At 59.5% G+C, this 17,066-nt stretch overlaps 1 protein-coding gene across 4 annotated transcripts in view; it reads left to right on the forward strand.

Annotated features, from left to right (window-relative positions):
• NDRG4 (NDRG family member 4) overlaps positions 1 to 17,066 on the forward strand; it is a 42,944-nt gene that overhangs the window by 23,574 nt on the left and 2,304 nt on the right. For 2 of the 4 annotated variants that reach the window (XM_069552928.1, XM_069552930.1), the window contains exons 3-16: positions 1,833 to 1,877; positions 9,486 to 9,591; positions 9,863 to 9,983; positions 10,072 to 10,134; positions 10,289 to 10,349; positions 11,568 to 11,654; positions 11,827 to 11,883; positions 12,243 to 12,346; positions 13,195 to 13,251; positions 13,354 to 13,405; positions 14,367 to 14,414; positions 14,582 to 14,617; positions 14,732 to 14,783; positions 16,445 to 16,483. In XM_069552928.1, the coding sequence (XP_069409029.1) occupies positions 1,833 to 1,877; positions 9,486 to 9,591; positions 9,863 to 9,983; positions 10,072 to 10,134; positions 10,289 to 10,349; positions 11,568 to 11,654; positions 11,827 to 11,883; positions 12,243 to 12,346; positions 13,195 to 13,251; positions 13,354 to 13,405; positions 14,367 to 14,414; positions 14,582 to 14,617; positions 14,732 to 14,783; positions 16,445 to 16,483 (928 nt within the window). The remainder of the gene's footprint in view (positions 1 to 1,832; positions 1,878 to 9,485; positions 9,592 to 9,862; positions 9,984 to 10,071; positions 10,135 to 10,288; positions 10,350 to 11,567; positions 11,655 to 11,826; positions 11,884 to 12,242; positions 12,347 to 13,194; positions 13,252 to 13,353; positions 13,406 to 14,366; positions 14,415 to 14,581; positions 14,618 to 14,731; positions 14,784 to 16,444; positions 16,484 to 17,066) is intronic. The other 2 variants (XM_069552929.1, XM_069552927.1) reach the window with 1 other exon arrangement.

Genomic DNA, 17,066 nt, shown 5'->3' on the forward strand with positions numbered 1-17,066 from the left:
GTGTTATTCCTGCTGTTTCTTGATTTGGGGTCCTGCCCCTTCCCTTGAAAATCTCCTGCATGCATCTCTTTCCCTGCCCACCCCCCTTGCCGGGCCAGGTCTTCTGGTGACAAAATTCGTGAATATCCGCCTCCTTCCTTTCCCCCAGGGCCCCACCCCCTTCCTCGGAGGGTTCAGGAGTGGCTGCCTCCGTGTTCTCCTCCCCTCCCCATGCAGAGAAAGCGCCCTGGCCCTGGGGGAACCAGGAGGGGAAGGACGGCCTTATTGATGTCACCTGAGACAGGTGAAAGCCTCTTGGTCTCCTTCTTGGTGTGAGAGCCTCTAGTCCCTTCTGATTCTGTCTGCCACGCCTCCACTCCAGCTGCCAGAATGCAGGTGGATGGACTTCGCATTTTGAGAGGAGAACATCAGCGTCGCTTGTTTTTGCCCTTTCCCTCCCTTCCCTGTGAAGCGGGCTCATTTCTTTCTTGTTGTGCTCGGGGGCCCTGCCCTTCTCTTGCTGTCCTCCCATGACATCCTGGTTCTAGTCTGTCTCCTTTGTCCACATGGTTACCCGGCAGCCTCTGTAGCACCCAGAGCCCAGTGCAGGGGTGCCAGGACGGAATGACTGCTCTCCCTGCCCTCAGTCAAGCCTCACGGACACTGAGGCTCAGAGGCTAAGCCACCTGCCCACAGCGAGCAGAGGGGAGCAGTGAGGGTTCTCGGCAGACACGAGAGAAGGCAGAGCAGAGGCCCCAGATCTCTGCTCTTCCTGGATATGTGGGATCCCGCCCGCCATGAGGTTTCGTTCCCCAGACAGCGTCCCAAAGAGGGTGCAGATTGTCCAGGGGCCTACAGGCTGCATCAGGGAGAGCATGGCAACTCAGACACAGGGGGTTCAGGCTCCCACTCCGCTCTCCATCTCTGCCACCTTTTAAGCACTGGGTATATCTGAACCCTGCTCCCCTCCTTGTGACGTCAGACTTGTTCACCCGGGGCTGCTTGAGGAGCCTGGTCCATGCCAGGCTTGATGCTGAGAGCCGAGCCAGACATGGTCCACCCCCTCTGGGTTCCTACAGTCCAGTGGGAAGAACAGGTACCAATCAGATGGGCACACCATCAGCAGAAATGAGCCGAAAAGCCAGGCTTTGAGAGGCGGGTCTGAAAAGGTGGGGGCAGCTATGGCACGAGCCCAGGCAGCGCCATTGTGCAGATCAGCGAAGCCCACTTCTCCCTCAGGGTGTGGGGCTCGGCTTCCCCATCCTCACAGCGGCTGTGACAGTCAGGCCCTCATCCCCCAGCCTCGGAGCTTGTGCCCCGATGGTCGCCCTTGAAAACCATCTGAGGGGCCAACGGGCAGAGTGATGAACAGCAAGAATTTGGGGTCAGAGATTGTTCCATCACTTTCTCGCCGTGTGATTCAGCCTCTCTGAGCCTCAGCCTTCTCACCTGCAAAGTGGAAATCTTCACATTTTAAACTAATAGGTAAAAAAAACACTAGGAGGTAAAAATCCATGTGTGTAGCTGCTCGTAGCTTCATCTGTCACATACTTAATGGCTTGAAACCTGGTGCATGGAAAGCCCTGGGTCACTTTTGTTCACATTAAGATAGACTAAGGAGGGACTTCCCTGGCGGTTTAATGGTTAAGACTCTACACTTCCACTGCAAGGGATGTGGGTTCAATCCCTGGCCTAGGAACTAAGATCCTGCATGCTGCAAGGCTCAGCAAAAAAAAAAAAAAGATGGGAACAGCAAGTGATACTACTCAAGGCAGAGCCCCTTCTGGTCACCCTTCCCTGCCCGGCCAGCCTGGGGCCTAACGAACCACCCTTCTCTGTTTGCCCTCCTGTAGGAGAACTCTGACTCCTTCCTCTTGGCTGTGGACACAGACTGGAAGGTAGGTCCCCACTCAGCTTCCCCAGATAGGGGACCGACTGCTGGCCGGCAACCCCCCCACCCCCGACCCAGCCTGTTTCAGACGAGGGTCACAGCCCTTTTGAGTGCCCTCAGCCTGAAGCCACAGGGACTGGGTACCTGGCAGCCTTCAGAACCATCCCTACTGCTCACAGCGGCTTTGCCTGGCCCCCTACCCCATGGAGAAATGCCCCCTCCCTCCCTGAACAGGACAGGGGAAGGCGGGGAGGTCTGGGGGAGTGAGGATGCTGTCATCTGAATCAGCACTTTCCTCCTATGAAAGCCAGGTTGATGCTCCTAATAGCTCTTGTTTCCATGGCAGCAGTTGCTCGGGACAACCATGTCCTCTTCAGTTTGATGCCAGCTTCCCTGGGAAAACTGAAATCAGTCTTTGTGTTTATTCCTCCACATGATGATTTCTGATTTCGCTCACTTGGCCCGCCATTTCCCCCCTGTGAGTCCCAAGATGGCCATTTATTTCTGGGTCTCGGAGAACACGCGCTAGCAGACAGAATGGGAGCCTCACGGGGTTACAGGGCCCCCATTGGCCATTAAAACCTATTGACCAAAGTCAGACCTTTCTGGGACCTTCCTCCTGCCTGGCGGGAGCTAGCCCTCAGGCCACCATCCAATTTAGGTCAGTCTCCCAGCCCCATGACAGCCTCGGCCTCGTGGTCTGGACGCAGGGGTGACGTGGGAGGTGGAGCGGCCTGCAGACTCCTCCCCCAGGAGCACGGCTCTGCAGCGAGGCTCTGAGAATGTGGGTCTGAGCCAGGCTTTGGACCCTGGGTCACGTGCCCCTTCAAGGACACAGCAGAGGCATCAGAGCAGCACCTGGGCACATGCTCCCGTCTGCTGGGAGCTCCAACTCCGATCGCAAAGGCCTCTGCTGCTAGGGAGGACAGGATGGGACCTGGGGGAGTGGGGATCCAGGAGCCAGTGGCAGGGGAGGGATGTGTCTACAAGGTAGCCTAGGCCAGCCAGAGTGCCCTTTGTCCTCCTTGCTCCAAGTGAGGGCTGAGGAGTGTGAACACACAGCCCCTTTCCTGTGTGAGGGACTACTGAAATAAAATCCAGGGCAACGAGCTGCTGCCTGACCCTGAGTGGGACTCCTCAGATGCCAATGGTGCTGCCGGCCCCCAAAACACACACACCCTGGGAGGTGGATTGGGGAGTGAAAGGTGACAGAATCCTGGAGTCCTCTGCACCCATATACCGGGCCCAGGCCAGGGTGGGTCACCCCATGTGTGTGAGACCCTGGTTCTCAAGATCTTTGCTTGGTAGAGGGCAGCATGTATTAAAAAGCACCTTACTCTCTGCTCTGGTTACTCCACACAGGTTGCTTTTTGTTAAGTAAAGCAGCTGCCAGGATGGTCCTTATCTGGGCCAAGGATTTTATCCTGTTCAGTCCCTGGCCCCAGGGGGCCCAGCTAGTGGGGGAGGCAGAAGGACCTGGTCCAAGTTGTGACCCTGCCATGTGACCACCAGCACAGCTTACTACCTCATTCGTAGATCAAACCTGGAGGTTAAGTTTGAGGCAGCTCAGACCCCAGGTGTTTGTAGGCTTGATGATGGTGCCCTCGTCCCTGGGCTGACTGTGACTAGTGGCCTCCGTGTAGCCCCTGGCTCTGAGCCCTCTGGCTGTGTGATGTTGGGCAGGACCTCTCTGTGCTTCATTTTCCTTGTTTCTAAAGTGGATGTTCAGAGGACAAAATAAGGTAACATAGCAAAGCATTTAGATAGGAGTCTGGCACGCTAAAGAACTAAGGCACTAAGCATTTACAACTCTTAATAATGTGACCCCACGGGACTTCGCTGGTGGTCCATTGGTTAAGATTCCGCCTTCCAGTGCAGGGGGCTGGGGTTCAATCCCTGGTCAGGGAAATAAGGTCCCATGTGCCTCAGGGTGTGGCCAAAATTTTTAAAAATAATAAAAGATAATAATAATGTGAGGTACTGGTAAGCTCCACTGCTTCCTCACTGAGTGGGAGAATTTACTTCACTGTGCTTCAGATTCTTCATCCTTTCTCATATATGGTCTTGTGAAGATTATCTATTATCCTTGGCAGCTACTTATGCAAGCAGCTACTCTGCTGTTCTCCCATTTAAGATATGATGGCTCAGAGTAGTTGACTGACTTGTCAGACATCACACAGCAGAGACTAGCAAGGTTTGGCTCCCAGGACCTGAGCCTGTCTTGTTCAACCCCAACAACTGTATAACCTCCAGGGAAGAGACCCACAGTTCGGAGAGGCACACAGATTACTGCATTTCTCCCCTGGGCAGGCCTGGGGTGGGGTCTGTAGTGATGTATGTAGCTTCTTATCATCCTCCTAGGAGCTCTGTGAGGAAGGCACAATTCTTGTTTGATAGTTGAAGAGACTAAGGCACAGAGGAGTGAAAAAAATCTTGTCCGAGGTCATGTAGCTAGTGGATGAGAAAGTTGAGACTTTGACTCAAGTCTGGGGATTTGAAGCCATTGAGCTGAGCAGAATTGGGGGGTCATGGCTTGCAGTGGCTAGTATCCAAGGTCACCTAGGCCCAAGGGTGAAGAAGGCCACTCAGAGGTTCAGGTGGGCATAAGATTGGATGGGGACCGTGGAACAGGGAACGAGGGCAGGACATGAGGTGCTGGGGGACTCCCGTTCCAGGCCCTGGCTGCCCTTGGAGTGCACAGGTGCCCGCACTCTGCACCAGGCCCACATGGCGAGAGGTCAGAAAGGGGCAGGGAAGTTATTGATGCTCGCTCCCCGCAGGCAGAGGACGTGGCCTGGAATAGCATAGAGGATGGGTGCTGACCAGGTCACCAGGCACCCAGAGATGGGGAGGTGACTGCCTTTCCCCAGGGCAGCTGGCCAGCATGCACGGCTGTCCATACAAGCTGGGGCGAGTGGCAGGTTCCTTCACCAAAGCGACAGAATGGGGACACAGGCGCCCGCCCCCTCTTTGTTGCTCCTGCTTCTCTCAGTCCTTGGGCTCCCTCCTCTGTGCCCCTCCCTGGCCTATTTCCTCTCCTCCTCTGTTCTCCTTTGCCTCCTGCTTCTCATCTGAGTGCCCTGCCTGCCTGTCTCCTGCCAGCTCCTCACCCACATCCTGAGCCATGTAACCCCCAGCACCTGTCCTGCTCCCCAGAGACTCGAGAGGCAAGCCCCAGGCTGGGTGACCCCAGAAAAGAAGGCTGGGTGTGGCTATGGGGAGACGGGCATGTCCACGTGGACAAGCTGCCCCGCCCCCGTTCCACCTCCTCTCTCTCCAGGGGGACTCTGGCCTGGATGCAGGATGAGGGTGCGGGAGGACAGAGCTGGTGTATGCCCACCACATCCCTGGTCCTGAAATCTCTCCAGGCCCCCTGGCCCCAGAACCCTCATTTCCCTTCTCCAGTGGAAGGCAGACATGTGGGCAGATTGGGGAATGCCCAAGGGGAGACCCTGGGGGTGGAGGAGGAGCAGCCTCCTGGAGTAGAGTCACAGCCCAAGTTGCCGCAGGCAGCAGTGACTCCCCACACCTCTCCAGGTGACAGGATCCAGGCCTTCCTGATGTGGAGGCTGGGCTTGGGAGCCGCTCAGGCTCTCCCTGCTCCCAGGGTATGGGTCAAGGGCTGTGCTGTCTAGGGCACCCTGGCCTGCTCTGCTGTGAGAGGCTAATCTGTACCTGCCACCGGGCGCACCTATACATGTGACCTCTTGTCTTTCGGGGACCCAGTGTGCAGCTGCGGTTCCCAGCCTCTGTGCGGGGCGGGGGTGGGTGGGGGGGTGAGTGGGTTGCTGGAGCTGGGGACCATCCCGACTGATGTGTTACTGGGGGTGGGAGGAGCAGAAGCCGGTGAGCGAGGACCGTGGAAGCCAATCGGAACCAAGTTTTGTCTCCTGAAAGCCAATCCAGGAGCAGGGGCTCCGGGTGAACGAGTGGCTGCTCACAAACCCCGCAGGGAGGAGGGGCCAGTCCAGGCCAGGCAGCTCCCCATATAAATGGCCCGCGAGCTGGGGCCCCACCATAGAGCCGCTGGTCTCCCACCTGCGCAGCCCCCTCCCTCTGGACTCGGGTGACTCAGGCCTTTGTCTGCCCTTCCTGGTCGAGGCGGGTGGCCTCCCTCGGCAAGATGCCGGAGTGCTGGGATGGGGTGAGTGAGGACTCTGGGGACCGCGAGGTCAGCGGGGAGGCGGGGGCATGCTCTGCCTCTGTCCCGCGGTGCTTCTGCCTTCAGTTGGCGCACCCTGGGGGTCACAAGGCAAGATCAGCGGGTCCCAGGCTTCCTGGTGACCCTGGTCCGCTGCGTGCTTGGGAGGAAATGTTGGTGGGTCCGCGGGGGAGGACGGGGAAGACTGAAATCTCTGCGGAAATCGAGAAGGGCTGTGACTTGTCTGTCAGCCCGTGTGGATGGGTGTGCGGGCGTGTGTGTATCCCACTGACAGTGTGCCCTCTGCCTGGCACGTGCCCAGCTCTGCCTGGCGCCTGTGACCCCTTCAACGCTGCAGAAGCTGTTCCCTGCGGCGTCTGGGGGGTCCGTACCTGCAGGTGTCTGACCTCCTGACCCTGCGAGGGTTTCATGGTTGTTTGGGGGGACAGCATGCAGAAGCAAAGAAGTCTGGGTTGTGTGTGGCTTTAACTGGGCCGTCAGGCTGGGGTCCCTGGAGGTGAGGAGCTGAGAAGGGGGTCTCTGTGCTTTATTTTCTGCGCATAGGAGGGCAATGCTGGGGCGATGAGCCAGCAGGGTAAGGACCTGGAGGGGCGGGGCGGGGCGGGGGCGGAGACGGGGGGGAGGGTGGGGAAACAGGACACCTCCTCCCTGGGGCAGCAGGCGCCCTGAATCCGTGCAGTTCTAACTCTAAGGAGAGGCAGGGGCAGACCCATCCCTCTACTCCCGGGCCTACCCTGCGGGGTCCAATAGCCATGGGGCCACCCCTGACACCCGCACCCAAGCAGCGACGTCAGCGCCTCCGCGCTGCTGCAGACTCGGTCCTCTGAATTATTGATGCGGTTGACGGGAAGAATCCAACCAGCCCCACACGTGCGCGTCCTGAAGCCCAAGTCGGAGGGCTCCCCCCACCACTCCCCGCCCCAGCCCTCAAGGTCATGGATGAGGGGAGCGGGACAGGCAGAGAGAGGACATTAGAGCCCCCTCCCGGACTGCCGCAGTGCCTGGCGCTGGCGCCCACCTGGAGGCGGGGACGGGCTCTGACGTCACCGGGAGCCAATGAGAGCCCTCGGCCCTGAGGGTTGGGGGCTCAGAGCGCGCCCGCCTGCGGCCCTCGGGACACCTCACTTGGGGGACGTCTGGCCTCTATCAGGATGAATTGGATCTGAAGTTCTGGTTCAGAGCGGGTGCAGGGAGGTCGGCGGAGGGTTCAGCCAAGGTCACTGGGCAACCGGGCCGGCGCCCACGTCGGCGCGATCAGCCCCAGCCCCAGCCCTTCCTGTCCCCTGGGAGCTGAGCCTTAGTGGGGCAAGCGCCACGCTGGGTCTCGCCGTCCTGGGGTGATGGGGGTGGGTCCGGGCGGGGATGGGGACCCAGGCAATCACACCAAGACTGGGGCAGGCACCCCCTCACACACACACACACACTTAGGGGCGGTGGAGAGCTGCGAAGACCCCTTCTTGGCCCTGACTTGTGCTCTGCAGGGCTAGAGCTGACCCCACTGCCGCAGGCAGCGCATTGCAGCTCTAGTGCCATGGGGGCCCTCTCCTGCCCCAGCCCCCACCCTCCATAGTACCGAGCGTCCTTCCTGCCCCCATTTCTTGCCCTTCACAGAACTGAGCTCCTTCTGCTCACCCACCCTACCCCGTAGCATTCATAGCACTGTGCAGCTCTCCTGCCCACATCACGCCCTCCGTAGCAGCCTGGGTCTTTCCTGCCCCAGCCTCTATCCTTCATTGCACCGGGCATCCTTCCTGCCCTGCTCCCTGCCCTTCATAGAACTGAGCTCCTTCTCCCAGCCCCCTCCATAGCACCGTGCACCCTTCCTGCCTCCTACCCTGCCCTCCAGAGCCAAGAGAGCATGGCCGGGGTTGGCGGGGGGGATGAGGCAGGGCCCCCCAGCAGGGACAGACAGCTATGGGGAGGGGTCTGCTCAGAAGTCTCTTGGGTGGAGCTGGATTGCTTCCTCAGAAATAGCAGCCTGAGAGAGGCACCCCCAAGGTCCACCCTGCCTGCCCTCTCTGAGCTTGACCTTGGGCAAGTCAGTGCTCCTTGGCCAGCCTCAGTTTCCTCCTCTGTGAGTGAACAGAAAGTACATGAAAAGTGTCTGGTCAGTGGCCAGTGAGCAGAAGTGCTACTGAAGAAGGACAGGCCTGGGCCGTGCAGCGGCTGCGGTGGACCCAGAAGTGTGGCTCCCGGCGTGTGGCCTTGGGCCCCAGGGTTGGCACCACCAGTCCTTCCCTTTTGGAAATGGGGCCAGGCAGTGGTCCTCTCAGCCCTGACCCAAGAAGGCCGGTCACCTAAGGCTCCCCTTTCTTGTCGGAGGCAGAAACTTTGTTTCTCTCTGAATATGAGTGTACTCCACTAAAAGGTGGGGAAAAGCGCTGCTTCTGTCTCTCATAACACCTGGCACACAGTAGGTGCTCAGTCACATGGTGATTCTCCTTGACCTCAGCCCGACCTCCAACTCCCTGGGAGGGACCACCCACCTCCTGCAGTCCCCAAGACTCTCCCTGAGAGGGCAGGGCTGTTTATTCAGCATTGACAGACCCGCTGGGAGTCTGCCTATGAGTGGCCAAGAGGGACCAATTCCCAGAAAGACCAGCCAGCAGGGCTCGGGGATGCGCCCACCAATGGCAGCCCCCTTTCTGGGGCCAGGTATCAGCTTATCTAGTTCTCCCTGAACCCCCATGAGATGGCTCAGAAAGAGGTGGTTGAAGCACAGAGAGGTGCATGTCCCGCTCAGAGTCACACAGTAAGGGGCAGAGCGGGTCCTGAACCTGCAGCACTCAGCTCCTGCTTCCTGAAGGACTGATGACCTCGAGCAGCAAACCCAAGGGGGCTGACCCAGGAGGAGCCCAGAGCCGCCACTAGACACATGGTGTCTAGCCTGGCCCTGACCAAGGGAGGCCTTGGGGATCTCAGAGAGGCAGGAGCGAGAGCCTGGGGGTGGAAACAGGAACAGCTGTGGGGGTGGGCGGCTGGACTGGCTGGCATGGGGTCTTCACCGTGGATTCTAGGTGGGCTGAGGCCCTTTTGTAGGCTTCTGAGTCCAGGGGGAACATGATGAGGGTGGGACTCGATGGGGAAGGCAGAGCTGACCCAGAGGGGCTGCAGTGAGATGGGAAAAAATGGGCCTCACTGGACCCTGGAGGGCTGAGTGCTGCTGGGCTGGGCCGCCCCACTGGCTGGTTTGCGGAGGAGACTGGAATGTTCATGTGCAGCCTAGTTTATGTTGCCCCTGTGCTGAACACCCATGGGGAGAGATGTACTCTCTGGTCTGTCCCCTCCGGGGGCTGCTGGGGGTGATGAAAAGGGGATGCCTAGCCTATGAGGGGAGGGGTGAAGGTCCCACCATAGGCCCAGCAGCCCCCAGGCTGCTCCCCAGCCTCGTTTCCCAGAAGAGCCAGGAGTGAGGGGCTGCCCAGAGGGTCCAGCACGGTCTCTCCCCTCCAGGAACATGACATCGAGACCCCTTACGGCCTTCTTCACGTGGTGATCCGGGGCTCCCCCAAGGGTAACCGCCCAGCTATCCTTACCTACCATGACGTGGGGCTCAACCGTAAGTGTGCCCTCCTCTGCCTAGGGTCTGCTGGAATAGTGAGGCCCCCTCCCTCCCCACAGGGCTGTGTGGATCCCCACTCACGCTTAGCTCTATGCCTCCAGCCATGTGGGTCTTGGTTTCCCCGCTGAACCATGAGGCTGATCATCACCTCTGCCTTGACCTGCCTCCCAGCATCCACGGGCCTCATGGGCCTCCCCATCCCCCCATCCCTTCCTCCCACTTCCCCGGTTCCTTGGCTCAGCCAGAGCTGAGAGCTGTGTCTTTGCAGACAAGCTGTGCTTCAACACCTTCTTCAATTTTGAGGACATGCAGGAGATCACCAAGCACTTCGTGGTGTGCCACGTGGATGCCCCCGGTCAGCAGGTGGGGGCGTCACAGTTTCCTCAGGGGTAGGTACCAGGAATGCCCCGCCCCCAGCTTTCTCTAGGCCCCCCTACCTCCAGCTGCCCCGGAACTGACTTCCTGCTCCACCTGCAGGTACCAGTTCCCCTCCATGGAGCAGCTGGCCGCCATGCTCCCCAGTGTGGTACAGCACTTTGGGTGAGTCCCTGCCCAGTCCCCCACCCCGGAGGTGCCCACCACCGCCACAGAGCCAGCAGCTTCGAGCTGAGGGCTCAGGGCTATGGCTGGGTCTGCACTGGATAGCCATCAAGGGGAAGGAAACCCCTGGAGTGACCAGCATGCTCTCTGTCAGGTTCAAGTACGTGATTGGCATTGGAGTGGGAGCCGGAGCATATGTGCTGGCCAAGTTTGCAGTAAGTCTACCCACCACCACCCCAGGCCCAGCTAATCCCAGGACTGGTCCCCCCAGGGGCAACCTGCAGGAACTTTCTGAGTTCTTTCTTCCTCTCCTCCTCCCTCTACTTCCTCTTCACTTAGAAAAGTCCTTTTTCCTTTCTTTCCTCCAAGGAAATTAACTTTTAAAAAAAGTTAATTTTTTCATACATTTCCTTAAAACACTATACTCCGTAAGTTGCTCAAACCATTATCCAAAACCAACAGCTGTACAACTAATGAGCCACTAAGTAAGGATGATCTTAATTCCTCATTCACTAATTAGAGTAATACTTAAACATGAATGATTTTTTAACCAAAAATTACACTTACGTTAAGTTTTGAGGTTTAAAAAAGTCAGATTTCAGAAACATCATATCAGGCAGGAGGAGCCCACAAGCTTTCCATCTCTAAAAAGAAAACCTAATTTTTAGGACTCAAAGTATTTCTTTCTTCAAAACAAAGAACAAAACAAAAAACCTGACCAAGAATTTTCAGCTCCAGTTTTGACTGCAGTACTTAACCACCTTGTTGACTGTCAGTCATTCCCTGCTACCCCAGACAGCCTTGACATGACCACAGTATGTATATATTACCATTTTCTCCTAACCACGGGCAGACAGTCGAAGGGAACACTCCAGTCTCTTTTACAATGTCTAACACAGAACAGGCTTTGGAAAGCTCAGTTTCTTCACATCACTAGGGCTTTTTCTATGAAAGCAAAGAAACAGTATTTTATTGAGGATGTTTAGTTCTCAGTGTTGCAATAGAAACCTCTTCAAGTGAAAGTCACTCAGTCCTGTCCGACTCTGCGACCCCACGGGCTATACAGTCCATGGAATTCTCCAGGCCAGAATACTGGAGTGGGTAGCCTTTCCCTTCTCCAGGGGATCTTCTCCACCCAGGAATCGAATTGGGGTCTCCTGCATTGCGGACTGATTCTTTACCAACTGAGCTATAAGGGAACCTCTTCAAAGATATATTTAAAAGCTGAAAAACTGTTCTCAGCTGAAGGCACTTGGTCATCGATTGCACCTTGGAAGCCCTTACAGAACACGTCCTCCTCTTCAGACCCTTACCACCCTCCACGGCCCACGAGACAGGCAGGGTTGGAACTTTACAGTCCGTTTTCTAGTGGAAAGATAGGGGCTCCCTGCACCCCGTCCCGCCCCTCAAGTCCTGTCTCCCTGTCACGGCAGCTCATCTTCCCCGACCTGGTGGAGGGGCTGGTGCTGATGAACATCGACCCCAACGGCAAAGGCTGGATCGACTGGGCGGCCACCAAGGTGAGCGCGATCCACCTGGAGGGGGGCGGAGCAGGGGGCAGGCCGGAGCCGGAGGTGGGGCGGGGTGGAGCCAGGAGCGGAGCCGGGGGCGGGCCGGAGCCGGGGCGGGGGCGGAGCTGGAGCCGGGGGTCGTGCGAGGCGTCACTTACACTGGCTTCCGCCCGGCCTGCAGCTCTCCGGCCTGACCAGCACTTTACCCGACACGGTGCTATCCCACCTCTTCAGCCAGGTAAGGGTGTGCGGGACGACCTCATGCAGGAGTGGGGTGGCCGGGCTAGGAACCTCCCGAAGAGCCTGGTTGGGGTGGGGTGGGGCGGGGATCCGCAGTGGATGTAGCATCTGAGCTGAGCTGCCGCACCCCTGCCCTGTGGTGAGCCAGGAGACTGCGGCACCGAGGACTGGGAGGGGTTCCCTCGCCTCTGAAGGTCATGGGCTCCCCACGACAGTCTTGCTGCCTTCCTCTCCCCACCATCACTGGGGGTGGGGCAAGGGCTGCTCTGCGATGCCCACTCTGACGTCCCTGTCTGTGGCTCCCCTCTGTGGATGCCGCTCACCGCCCCCTTCCCCTCCTGCCGTCCCGGAATCCAGGAGGAGCTGGTGAGCAACACAGAGTTGGTGCAGAGCTACCGGCAGCAGATCTCGAATGTGGTGAACCAGGCCAACCTGCAGCTCTTCTGGAACATGTACAACAGGTATGGGCGGCCGGGGGGCTGGATGGCAGCACCGAGAGGGGAGGGCTCACATAGCCGGGGGATCCCTGATTCAGCCGTCCGAGGGAGGAGGCCAGTCGCTGGCCGGCTGGCAGAAGAGCAGACTATCCAGCCTCCGACAGGGGTGACCTCTTGCCCGGGGTCACACCCCTGGAGGGGCAGAGGGCGACCAGGGCTTGTCCACTCCTCCTCCACCCCTGGCATCGCTGGCAGGAGCAGTGGGGGATGTGGGCACCACCCCTGCCCCCACCACCCTGAGCCTCAGTGCTGACAGCCAGCCCAAAGTGGAGAGGAGGAGGGATGAAGTGCTCGGCGGAGCCCCTTGGGTTAGTCCTGCAGGGGAGTATCCTGCAGCTCCCACTGGCATGTCCTTCCTTCTCTTTTTTCCTACAAATATTTCTCGAGCCCCTGCTATGTGCATGGTGCTAGAGAAACACTGGGGAGGGAAAGGAGCCCCAGCCGGCCTCCCTCTAAGGCCCAGGACTCCCAGCACAATGGTGGTCACAGCCCGTGATGACAGCCAAATGGGAGGGCCCACCTGGCATGAGCTGGAGAGTCTGGGAAGAAGTCACATGCGGGGGGCCCTAAGGCCCTTAGGTCCCTGTCTCCCCATTTCACCAATGGCATCCGTGAGGATCTGTCTCACAGTCGAGACACCAGAGCGTGAGCCCCAAGTCTGGGACCAGCCCGGCACCTGGAGGGATGTTGGGCCGTAATTGCCATGTGGAGGGATTGGGTATGGCTGAAATATAGCAGGTCAGATTGGACATGCTCCAACACACTGCCCCGGGATCCCATCGTGGGATGCCCGCCTCTGCCTCCCCCTGCAGCCGCAGAGACCTAGATATTAACCGGCCTGGGACAGTGCCCAATGCCAAGACTCTCCGGTGAGTGGCCCTCCCCCTCCAGCCTACCTGGCCCTTGCACACACTGCCCCCCACCTTGCTCCGGTGCCCAGGCCAGACGGCCCTCTTCCTCTGTGCCTACAGCTGCCCCGTGATGCTGGTGGTCGGGGATAACGCACCTGCTGAGGATGGCGTGGTGAGTGAGGATCGTGCCCAGGTGCGGGTGGGAGGCAAGGGTAAAGGGGTCACTGGCTCCTGGCCCGCAAGGCCAATCCTTGACCCAGCCCCTGGAAGCCTCGGGGTGGGCCCTGGCTGCCGGGCTCCTCATCCCATTTCCCCCCATCTTACCATGCACTTCCGTGTGGAGCCACCCCATCCTTCAGGTGAGGGAAGCCTGGAGACAGGAGGGCCCTGGGGCCAGGATCAGGCCGCTTATTCCCTCTGCCCACCCCACAGCAGTGCAGCCCCTCTGCAGTCTCGACCCATTTTAGGCCCAGAGACTAAGATCTCCCTTTTCTCTAAAATCTGATTCATTGGTTATGAAATAATCTGTGAGCACAGGAGCACATACCCCATTACATCTGGGACCATGTGTCACCTCTCCTGTTGGAACTCTGACAGCAGGCAGCCTGGGGGTTTCATGTCCCCCTTAGCACAGAAAGCCGGGGTTCAGGAATGCCCAGGGAAGCCCCCCTGCCCAGTGTGCACCCAGACTGTGCCCGAGGGCCGGGGGAATGGGGTAGGGCTGTGCCTGCTGTCTTAACAGAGGCAGGGCCAGAGCTTCAGAGGCTTCAGGTCTCCTGCTGACCTTCGGCCCTCCCTCACCTTGACCTCTGACTCCTGGGGTCCCTGGTGCTTTCCCAGCCTCTCCTGTGGAGGTGGCCCTGGCTCCCTGTGAGGACTGGGCCCAGCCCCCACCCCACCAGCAGTGGTGAGTGGAACAGAGGGTCTCAGGCCCTCAGGAAGCTGCTTCCAGATCCCCAGGGCCTTGACCTTTCTGAAGGTGCCCAGGGAGGTGCTGGCTGGCCTGTGTCTGCCCCCTGCACTCCCTCCCTGTCTCCCAGCCCTGGGAGAGAACCTGCCTTAGCACCTGGGGCAGGGGGCGCCCCTGACACCCTCAGGTGCCTCACCATGCTGAAGCTGCTCCTTGTCCCCAGGTCGAGTGCAACTCCAAACTGGATCCAACCACCACGACCTTCCTGAAGGTGAGGCCTCCCCCTCCCCACCATGGGCCCCCCCGCAGGGAGGGGTCCCAGCCAAGGCGGGAGCAGGATGATGTGTCTGATCAGGGGACCTGCCCAGGTTTGCAAGGGACAGGCAAGGTGTGGTGGGAGGTGGCCCCTGTTCAGTTCACCCCCTCTTTTCCCTGCAGATGGCAGATTCCGGGGGTCTCCCCCAGGTCACACAGGTGAGACTCTTGGCCCTCCTCCCATCCCTTACCTGGCCCAGGGTGGGTGGGACCTCCCCCCTCCCCGAAGCCCAGGCCGCCAATCAGACCCTGTGCCTGTCCCTTGTCCTGCAGCCTGGGAAGCTGACTGAAGCCTTCAAATACTTCCTGCAAGGCATGGGCTACAGTAAGTGTACTCCTCCCACCACACCCCCGTGACTAGGGAGCAGGCAGCAGGTGGGCCTGTGAGCATGAGTCCTTTTCCAGGGCCGGATGTTGTGCCTGGGGACTTCTAGGGCATCTTCGCCTAGACTGTTAAGTTGGTGATGCCAGGCCGATCCCTGCCCTCCTGTGCCCTTGGAGAGGGAGGCTTTGGGGCACTGTTTTCATGGCAGGGCTGGGCCTGTTAGGTGGGGGGGGTTCTCCCAGCCCTAGGGGACCCAGGCCTGAGGCTGAATCCTGCCAGGGAAGCCTGCCTGGGGGTGAGTCATCCACACCATGCCCCCAGCTGGACCTCCAGCACCCGAGAAGGGCTGGGAAGGTGCTGGATGATGCGAGGGGCAGCAGAGAAGCGGGCCTGGAGTCTGGGAACTGGGGAAGGCACGGGAGGCCATCTGGGTGTGAGGAGAGCTGAAAGCAGCCACGCCTGGGGGCAGTAGACCTGAAGACCCTGAGGTCATAGGGGCTGTGGGTGGGTGGAACCGGCTCCCTGCCGCCTCCAGCTTCCCCTCGTGCAGGGGTGAGGCCCTGCTCATGAGCCTCTCCCACATGCACACACGACCCTTCAGTGACACAGGCGTATCCCCTGAGTTCCTCCCATCTCCCCCTTATGCCTGGCTCTCCTCCTAGAAGCAGACTTCCTCTCCCTGAATTTGTTTTCTTCCCCCTCCACTTCAGTCTCTGGATCTTGTGTCTCCTTGGTAGGACAGGCCTATAGGGAAAGACCGGGGCGGGCGGGCGGGGGGGGGGGGGTGGGGTGGGGTTGGGGGGGGTGGGGGGGGCGGGGTCCAGCCAGGAATTGAACTCCTCCAGGCCTCCAGGGGACTGGGCCCCTTGCCAGCCTGTCTGGGGACAAGTGGGGCAACGAGAGGCCAAGCCCTACAGTGAGACCTGGCAGGGACACAGAGCTGCGGAGGTGCCTGGAGAACACGGCTGGGATGGGTGGGTAAGCGGTACTTGTCGGGGCCGGGACCTGTTCCCTGGGCCCTGGGAGGAATACCATCGTGCAGCTCAAGACCTGGGAAGATTTGAGAGATTATACAGGCCTCTATCCAGGGCTTCCCAGGCAGCTCAGTGGGAAAAAAATCCACCTACCATTGCAGGAGACCTGGGTCCGATCCCTGGGTCGGGAAGATCCCCTGGAGGAGGATATGGCAACTCGCTCCACTATTCTTGCCTGGAGAATCCCATGGTCAGGGGAGCCTGGCGGGCTACGGTCCACAGGGTCACAAAGAGTCGGACATGACTGAGCACGCACCCATGGGCCTCTATCCGCGGGGATACTGAGCCCAGCGGAGTGGTGAGGGTGCAGGAACGGGTTAGGTGTCCTCAAAGGCCTTATTGGCAGAGCCCCCAGGACTGCAGCCCGGGCTGGAGAAGCGGAGGCGGCTGAGTACCCCACCTGCTCTCTGGGCTCCTCAGGGCAGACTGACATCAGTGGCTCCTTCTGGGGCCGCTGCAGTAATGGGGGGCAGGAGGGGGGCCCCTGAGGCTCCAGCCCTGCCCCCAGCCTCTCTGTACCCTCCTCTCCTCTCCGACTCATCTCAACGCCCGGGCCTCGCCCGACCTCCTCTTCACCCGTGTTCTGTGTCTCCCCACCCCGCCCCCTGGCTCTGTCTTCTCTCTTAGTTGCATACTTGAAGGACCGAAGGCTGAGTGGAGGAGCAGGTAGCCCGCAGCCCCTCCCCTGATGCATGGATCCCCCGCCCGCCGCCATCGCCCGGGCCCCTCTGCTCCTCCCTCTATGCAGTGCTGCAGCCAAGCCGCATCTCGCCGCTTTTCTGTGGGCTCTATCCCATTTAGGGCTCCGGAGTGGCCAGGCTTTAGACCAGTCGTGCTTCTAGGTTCCCCGGGGCCCCATAGCTTCCAGAGCCCTGGCAGTTGGAGCCAGAACCTCCCAGAGGTGTCAGGCCTGGGGTCAGGGGCAAGCCACACCTGAGCTGGACAGGTGGCTGGCAGAGGTCAGGATGGAAGCGTTTGCTCCCTATGAGTTTATCTCACTTGTGTGACTCTCTGAATAATGGACTGAGGGCCGTCTGAGGCTACCCACCTTGCCCTTCTTTACAGAACTGATCTCCCCCCGCCCGGCCCCATTGTCCTCTTGAGGGAAGCAGAATTAGAAAGAACGTCCCATCCTTCCCTGGGCTCAAGGACACCTGGTCGGTCATCAGCTGCTGCCCTGTTGGGCCACAGCTCTGGCCCGCTCTTGTGAGGAGGGTCCTGCCAGCCCCTGTGGCCCCCGCCCCTTGGG

This window comes from Ovis canadensis, chromosome 14, assembly GCF_042477335.2.
Source record: "Ovis canadensis isolate MfBH-ARS-UI-01 breed Bighorn chromosome 14, ARS-UI_OviCan_v2, whole genome shotgun sequence".
NCBI classification, from domain to species: Eukaryota; Metazoa; Chordata; class Mammalia; order Artiodactyla; family Bovidae; genus Ovis; species Ovis canadensis.